This window comes from Monopterus albus, unplaced genomic scaffold, assembly GCF_001952655.1.
Source record: "Monopterus albus unplaced genomic scaffold, M_albus_1.0 scaffold66.1, whole genome shotgun sequence".
Lineage (NCBI taxonomy): Eukaryota > Metazoa > Chordata > Actinopteri > Synbranchiformes > Synbranchidae > Monopterus > Monopterus albus.
Genome location: NW_018127946.1, coordinates 405,406 through 414,159, shown reverse-complemented (window position 1 = coordinate 414,159; position 8,754 = coordinate 405,406). Strand labels below are relative to the sequence as shown.

The following is an 8,754-nucleotide window of genomic DNA, read 5'->3' as shown; positions in this document are numbered from 1 at the left end:
AAAGATTTCAATTTGTTCATGTTAATGACGAATGTTCCACACAAACTGAAGTTAGTCACGGCGTTCCACAGGGCTCTGTGTTAGGTCCAATTCTCTTCACTTTATACATGCTCCCTTTAGGCAATATTATCAGGAAGCACAGCATAAATTTCCATTGCTATGCAGATGATACTCAGTTATACTGCATCTATGAAACCCAGATGAATTAAATCATTTGGGCAAACTTCATACTTAAGTCTTATAGACATAAAGGCCTGGATGACATGTAATTTCTTACTTCTAAACTCCGACAAAACTGAAGTTATTGTACTTGGGCCCGAAAACCTTAGAAACATGCTATTTAATCATATAGTTAGTCTAGATGACATAGCTCTGGCCTCCAGTAGCACTGTGAGGAACCTTGGAGTCATTTTTGACCAGGATATGTCCTTTAAATCCCAAATAAACCAAGTCTCTAGAACTGCCTTCTTTCAACTGCACAATATCGCCAAAATCAGGAATATTCTCTCTCAAAGTGATGCTGAAAAACTGGTCCATACATTTGTTACTTCCAGGCTGGACTACTGTAACTCTTTACTATCAGGATGTCCCAATGAGCCCATAAAAAGTCTCCAGTTAATCCAAAATGCTGCAGCCAGAGTACTGACAGGAACTACTGTAGCTGTTAGGATTGCTCGACACAAAATGTGAGCGAGTGGAGAAATTAACAGACCCAGGCGGCCGGCTTCGGGGCAAGCTCCTAACATACAAAGCCCTTAATGACAAGGCTCCATCGTATCTTAAAGACCTCGTAGAGCCTTATCATCCTAACAGAGCACTTTGCTCTCAGAGTGCAGGTTTAGTTGTGGTTCCTAGAATCCACAGAAGTAGAATGGGAGGCAGAGCATTTATCTATCAAGCTCCTCTCCTATGGCACAAACACAGCCATTAAGCAGTCACAATGCTTTTATTGTGGACTTGATCTCAAAATAGCGCCTGGTCTGACTGCAGGATCCAGACGAACCTGATATGCAGAGAGACGCTAGGAATAACCAACATATGAAGAATCAAGAGAATAAGCAAAACATAATCTAAGGGAGGCTGACGACAGAGAAAGAACTAGCAAGGGAGTTTCTCTTCTCCTCTCTCCTCTCCTCTTTCCTTTCCTCTCCTCTCCATCCATCTATATGCCACCATTATACATCACTAACTTTGTGTCTCCTTTCTCCCGTACTGTGTCTCCTTTCTCTCCCTGTACCTTTCTGCAGGTTGCCCTGGCTCTGCAGCTCTACATTTCTGATGAGCAGTCACGGCCACATCAACCTGACCAGTGCTTGATTGTTTGTTGTTGTGTCTTGTTGCTCCACTCACCCCAACCGGTCGAGGCAGAAGGCCGCCCACCAAGAGCCGGGGTCTGTCGGAGGTTTCTTCTGTTAAAGGGAGTTTTTCCTCCCCACTGTCGCCAAGTGCTTGCTCAAGGGGGATTGTTGGGTTTTCCCTCTGTAATAATAGTGATAATATTAAGACATCTAGACCTTACTGTGTAAAGTGCCCTGAGATGTTGTTTGTTGTGATTTGGTGCTATACAAATAAAATTTGAATTTGAATTCTTTTGGCTGTATAATTATTTACCTTTTGGTGTAAAGTTCAGTAGATGTTGATAGCACTATGGATTAGTTCAGGGAAAGAATTGGAGGCCTGTCTAGGTTTCTCCAGTTCAGGGAATGATAAAGGACATATCTGTGCTACTTTATTACCTTGCTACTCAAAAGTGAAAGTAGAAGACAGCTCTTGCATTTCTTGTATTAGGCTTATAAAATTTGTCATAAAATTTTAATGACTTTAACAAGAACACGACTAAGGCACCTGATATTCAGCCTCACTCAAAGTTGTTTTAAGGACATCAGACTGCTCGAGGTTCTTTCTTTTAAAGATGCATAAACCTGTCTGTCATCAGCATAGCACTAAAAAGAACTGTTATAATTATGTATTATGTAGCTTTAAAAGGTCACAGTGCCTTTCATTTAACCTCAGTCTTCTGTTGCAAGTTGCAGTTGAACACATCGCAAAGATTACGGCTGTTGGACTGCTAGTGGCTGAGAGAGAATAATGACTCAGTAGTCAGTGTTCAAAATCCAATTCAGCATGCCAAACTGCTGATTGTAAAGGCCAAATAGAGTTACTGATGCCTGTCATATCACGTTTAAACAATGGTCCACCATATTTGCTCAACAACAGCCCAACAGCGGTCAGTAGCAAATGGCCAGCATGGTGTGTGAGATTAACTATGCCAAGCAGAGTTAAAGTTTGCGAGGTCAGTTTAGTTGACTACCCATACTATCCTCTGGGGCTGAATCATATGTGTGAGCAGGAAATGGTCACACCCTAGCAACCTTTTTTTCACTGCACACACATGAATGCATGGAAACATAAGGATAGATGGGTAGGGAGTATCAGATGGCGCAGTCCCTCATTCTAAATGTCTCATTAGGATGTGTATGTTTTGTAGTAAAGGTTCACTCTGTCTCTACAGGTTTAGATAACCACAGTAGTCCAGGTAGACGCTATTACTTAAGGTATTCTTATCTTATTAACGTTGCTCTATTACCATTGATGCCCATAGAAAATGCAGAACATGTTTTGGTTGTGGTTTCTTTAATGACTGCTTAATTTATTTTTTTTTAACTTTGTTTTTAAAATGTCAGTTAAGATAGCCAAATGTGCATGTTATATATTGCCTTACGGAAGAGCATTATACATACACATTGAGCCAGTGTGCCAGAGTCAAATTCCTTGTGTATTCAACACAACTGGCCAATAAAGCTGATTCTGATTCTGATTTAGTCCTTTGCTGTTTTTATATTATTGTTGTCCAGTGAATGCTGAAGCCATTTAAAGCTCCTTCCTTCTCTTGGCTTCTTTGTGTCTTTGCAGGGTTTCACCTCAGTGGCACAGTAACTGAACCTGCCACATCATCAGAGCCAGAGGTCACCCACAAGGTGGCCATTAGCTTCGACCGCTGCAAGATCACTTCTGTCACCTGTGGCTGTGGGAACAGAGACATTTTCTACTGTGCACATGTGGTGGCTCTCTCTCTTTACCGGATTCGAAAGCCTGAACAGGTAATAAACACAAAATCTAAATATATATTTGTACCTTTAGCACCCAAGTGACAAAATTTGCATGAAATATCTCACCTTTTATTCTCATGGTCAAACTAAGGCACAGATGTCATATTGTGGGAATCAGTGCAACTCTTTCCACTTTCTGCAGTAACTGAACTGCTAGTAGCAAATAACGGTATTCCCCAACATGGCTGTCGTGACTCCCTTAAGGAGGTTGGTGATTACTGAGGTAGAAAATAAGAACATCAAAATTCTGATACACAAATTATGTTTGTTTTGCAAGCTGTTGAACTCAATCATAGCTGAGACTTTTCCAAGGAGGTTTCCTGGGGGCAAACTAAAGTGTCAAACTGAGTTAAAATAAAAAATGCACGTAGTTGACAAGTCAAACCGACATTTATATATGTGTGTGTTTGAATACAGGTGAAGCTGCGGTTGCCCATCTCTGAGACGTTGTTCCAGATGAACAGGGATCAGCTGCAGAAGCTGGTCCAGTATCTAATAACAGCCCACCACACTGAGGTGTTGCCCACTGCTCAGAAATTGGCAGATGAAATCCTCTCCTCCAACTCGGAGATCAACCAGGTCCACGGTGAGAGGACAAACTGTGTTCAGTCCACGTTTGTGAGGTTTCACGTGAAAGCATATTCCTGTGGTTCTAAGAGCAACTTTCATGTCTCTCTCTCATCCACCAAATCCATCTAGAACCAATTTGAAATGACATAAATGCATGGCAGTCAATAGAAAAGTACAGCGCTTTTCTTAATTCTTGGAAGGTTCTTGCTCTGTGGAGGCGCTGTCTGTCCCTCTGCAGTGATATCTTCACAGCAACAGGCCAGACTTGAAAGCTCCCAGACTTAAAATATGCCATATGCCAGCCTACAGGCTGTCATACGTCAGAGCTCCTGATTACTTCAGAGAAGCAGCAAGCCCACTTCAAATGGCTCGTTTGATTTCTTAGTTCCCACTCTCCAGTCGCTACCTCCTTTCAGTGGCAGAGGTATGTTAAAGAAAGCAGAGAAAATGATGAAGCAGATGCAACAGAAGGTAGAGAGAGATGTGTGGAAAGGAAAGAGACACCGAGATGAGGAGACAGAAAACAAGGCACTCTGGGAAATGAGAGAAAGGAGAGGAGAGATAAAAGGGACAGTGAAAGTGCTGAGATGAAAAGGAAGAGAACCTCAGTAGACCTGCAATTGGGAGAAACGACAACCGAGACACATCCTTTCACCAAACAGAAATCTTTTTCTCTAGTTCATCTTCCTCACTACATGTTGACATTCTCCAGCCCTCCTGTCCAGGAAGCCCCATGCTGCGTTTCCTGCCTGTGTTTGACAAGGGGGATGATGGGGGTTGAAGTTCATTCGATTCAGGAGCGAGGTTGTCTTTGATGGAGGAATGTTGCTGTTTGCTGCAGTATCCTCCCAGCCAGTTGGAAACACATCTCTGGGCTTTCCTCAGCTCACTTCCTGCTAGATCAAAGCAGTTTCGCCCTTTGGAGCAGATCTACATTTCCCTGTAGTATGACTCTCACACTCAGAGTTGACCAGAAGCAAAATAAAGTTGGCTTTATATTCCCTCAGTGCATGATTACACTAAAAAGAGCAGCTTGTCTTAAGTGTCACATACTGTAGGTGCACGTAAGTATAACAGAAAACAAAGTGGCATAAGAGTAGTAAGTACCAGTGTAACAACTCAGCAGGGATTTGAATTCATTCAGAAGTACTGGTGTTTATAGTTTTACTTTCAGGATGGGGTTAGAAAACTTAGTGTTTTTGTAAGTGAGGCTGTCTAAAAGTAAACTCCATTTCCCATGGTCACTGTTTATTGTTTTGTTCCTTGGAGTACAAACTGAGAACAGGAAGGTCTGGAGAGACAGAGAGAATACAGACTAACTCTGTTTAGGCCAGCTTTGATGTGGAGGGAAGGGTGTTCAGTTCTTCATGTGCTGCTGTCTGCATATTCTGCATTATTTGCATCTGTCATTAAGTGTCCTTGTGCGTGTATTCCCAGGTGCTCCGGACCCGACAGCAGGCGCCAGTATTGATGATGAAAACTGCTGGCATCTGGACGAGGATCAGGTCAGGGAGCAAGTGAAACAGTTTCTATCCCAAGGAGGATACTATGGCTCTGGGAAGCAGCTCAATTCCATGTTCGCTAAGGTACACATCACCATGTTTTATCTCTTCTTCATTATAATAATTACTCATTGATTAATCTTGTCAAAATTATTATTAATGCCAGGAAACCAATACATACAAATAGTCATTTGTAAATTCTTGCTGACCAGAAGAACTCACCAGCAACAAATGTGAAATTACACTAAAATATATAAGCATAAAACTCCACAAGTGAAAAAAAGCTTTACAGCTTTATGTGGGAAGGTTGCCAGGAGAAATTCTTTGTGCTCAGCTCTGATGCATGCAGCACATTGCTCATAACTTGACTATTTTGATTTACTCTCACTGCTTGCTTTGTATTGTTTTTGAACACAACAGGCACCTGTTTCCAACTAAAAAGTTCTGAAATCCAACTATGTGCTATCTGCACCAGCACAAAACTGCAGACAAGCGTAGTCAGAGACCAGCTGGTGAGCATAGTAGAACAATTAGCAGCCAGAGAGTCAGATATTTCTCTCAGGAGTTTGTGGAGACAAAAACAGAGCAAAAAGGAGAGTGAATATTAGACTTAAAAAGGTTAAAAAAGGAAAGGTCAGTGCTGTTTAAATTTTAGTTCATTGTATGGGTCAGATTCCTAAAATACCCCATAATGCATGTCCACATCACATGGACCCTTGCAGACTCAGAGAGTGTGACTTGGCCTTTACCCGCCTGATAAATTCACACCTCCAGTTTGTAACACAGACTTTCAGTAAAATAAATAAATAAATAAGAAACAAGATGATCCTGCATCATCTCTGTTTTTTAGATTTAATAAAGCTCCTCCACGTCCACAGACGTCGTCATACAACGGTTTTCACCGGCTGAGTAGTTCTCTTTATGATAAGTGAACTGATCTTTGTGCAAAACAGATGAAAGTTTGTCTCAATATAATTTAGCTAGGATTTCTTCCTATTGGTTTTCTCCTTGGTTTGAACCCACTATTTGTTTTGTCATATCAGAGAGTACACTGATTCACAGATGACTCTTGCCCTTCTGCAATGAACTTCTTGTCTCAATGTTGAAAAGAGAAATTGCCACAAAGACCCCGGGTCCTTGCAGGTCCTGAGAACAGCCTAAGATTTCATCCGCTGTATTATTCAAACTGAAGACGTTAACAGGTCTTGAAATGTTGTTAAATATAGCTTTGGAAATCTTCAGAGTCGGTGTAGAGGTTTAATAAATGTACTTCCTCAGTGCCTTTTGTCTGAGTGAAACAAGCCTTTTTGACACAGACCATAATCTGAAAACTCTGAGCTGTTAATTTCATTGCCACACTGTTTTTTTTTTTTAGCTTTAAGTGACACTCGGGTGGTTTTACAACTTTTTAACCTTTATTATACTACATGATATGTGTGTTGCCATACCCTATCTTTTCCATTACAAATTAGACATGTGTCATATTTGACTTTTGGGTAGCTCTGTCTCTCTGTATGTTCCAACCTGAGCTGACTGCTTCCTCCATGATTTTTAATTAGCTTCTTCCTTGAACTATTGTATTTATGTTTACAAGGCCACACATCATTACCAGATGGGAGATCCACCTGTTATTGATTACATTCAGTCACTAAACCAGAACTCTCCGGGGCTTTCCAGGTGCGGGAGATGCTACGAATGCGAGACTCCAACGGCGCCCGAATGCTGACTCTCATAACGGAACAGTTTATGGCAGACCCTCGTCTGTTGCTATGGAGACAGCAGGGCACAGGCATGACAGACAAGTGTCGGCAGCTGTGGGATGAGCTGGGTATGAACAGTCAGAGGAATGTCCTGCAAAAACAGAAAGACACTAGAAAAAGATCTATTTCTTTATTTTTCTACTTTGGCCAGGGCACTTCTTAGTTGTTTCATCAGTCAGTGCAGGTCAGACAGCCAGGCCAACGCAAATGTCCAGTCTGTCAGCTACTCAGGCAAATCTGCAGGTAATCGCTCACCCAGTCAGTAGCTGCTCCTCCTGCTCAGGCCTCTTCCTCTCGCTCTCTGCGCTGAGTGAATGATAAAGGCAGTCGATCAATACGGCTGCTCAGCTTCTCTGCAATCAATCTCAGCATTTAGGAGGTCAATAAGAACACTTCCTGGGTGAGTGAGGGAGATCATGACAAAGACACAGACAGAAATAACATCCAGACAGTCAGGGATTGTTGCCTGATAATTCCTCTGAGAGATCCAGATGTCTGACAGTTGATCCAGCTTGAGGTTTATGTTGAAGGCAGTAAGGTCAGCACACGAGGCCACCCAGCTGTCAGTTGCTATTTCCAGTATTATTTTGGCTTATAACATGTAATAAGCCTGGCTTTTGCAAATGTTTTTTTAGGCTCATACATAATATTTATTTTATGAAATTCAAAATACTGGTCACCTGACTTTTTCAGTTTATTTGTAGTAGCAGCGTTGTGGTTAAAAATCTTAAGAGACTCGCCCAGGAATACCAACAGATGAGGGATTCCTCTTCCAGGATAGACAGACATGAAATGAATGTTGTGTACATATAATATATAAGCATAACAGATTTACATTATAGACAGACAGAATGACAAAATTCTATATTGCAAACATATATGAGACATTCAGTTTGATGAATTAGTTGTTCAGAAACACTAGCTTTATGAGGTTTCTCTTGTTGGAGCAGGTTATGGATATTATGGAATGGAAAAATTCTCTTTCTCTATAGTCATAAAGGGCCTGAATTTCCAAGCCCAGAGTGAAAAAAGAAACAACTTTCACTTCAATTCATTTGTATAGCGCCAAATCGCAACAAAAACCATCTCCAGGCACTTTACATAGTAAGGTCTAGAATGCACCATTATTCTTCGTTTTCTTCTTATTATTAGTGAGAAAAACCCAACAAATCCCCCTTGAGCAAGCACTTTGCGACAGTGGGGAGGAAAACCTCCCTTTAACAAAAGAAACCTCCAACAGACCCCAGCTCTTGGTGGGCGGCCTCCTGCCTCGACTGGTTGGTGTGAGTGGATAGAGGAGAGAGAAAAGAAAAGAGAAGCAACAAGACATAACAAACACTGAGACAGGAGGTTTCTGATTTTGGCAATACTGCGTAGGTAGGTGGAAGAATGCAGTTCTAGAGACTTGGTTTATGTGTGACTTTACACGCATTTAAAATCACACTCTGAAACAGCACTCTAAAACTTTCCTCCAGGTGCCTTGTGGGTATGTGTGGTGCTAAACCCCCATTGTAAGAGCGAAGAGAAGAGTGGCTGGCTGAAGCAGCTGAAGAAGTGGGGAGACATGGATGTCTGCCCACTGGAAGATGGCAACTATGGCAGCGAGCTTCCAAACATCACCAACGCTCTGCCGCAGAGTAATCTAGCGCAGGGTATGCATGACCATGAATATGCATACTGTGTAATCAAAATATGAACACACACCACAATGAATCTGAACTTGAACACTGACTGCTCCGTAGATAAAATGGGACGACAGGGTGCTATCACTGATGCTGTCTGTGTGCTTTGTCTTTCTCAGACTCTCTGTCC

The 8,754-nt window shown here is 41.8% G+C and overlaps 1 protein-coding gene across 1 annotated transcript in view; it reads left to right on the top strand.

Annotated features, from left to right (window-relative positions):
* zswim5 (zinc finger, SWIM-type containing 5) overlaps positions 1-8,754 on the top strand; it is a 78,366-nt gene that overhangs the window by 53,626 nt on the left and 15,986 nt on the right. Inside the window, exons 2-7 of the mRNA XM_020604506.1 lie at positions 2,914-3,101; positions 3,528-3,696; positions 5,118-5,266; positions 6,860-7,010; positions 8,418-8,598; positions 8,744-8,754. The exon at positions 8,744-8,754 is cut by the window's right edge and continues 162 nt beyond it. Coding sequence (XP_020460162.1) covers positions 2,914-3,101; positions 3,528-3,696; positions 5,118-5,266; positions 6,860-7,010; positions 8,418-8,598; positions 8,744-8,754 — 849 coding nt within the window. The remainder of the gene's footprint in view (positions 1-2,913; positions 3,102-3,527; positions 3,697-5,117; positions 5,267-6,859; positions 7,011-8,417; positions 8,599-8,743) is intronic.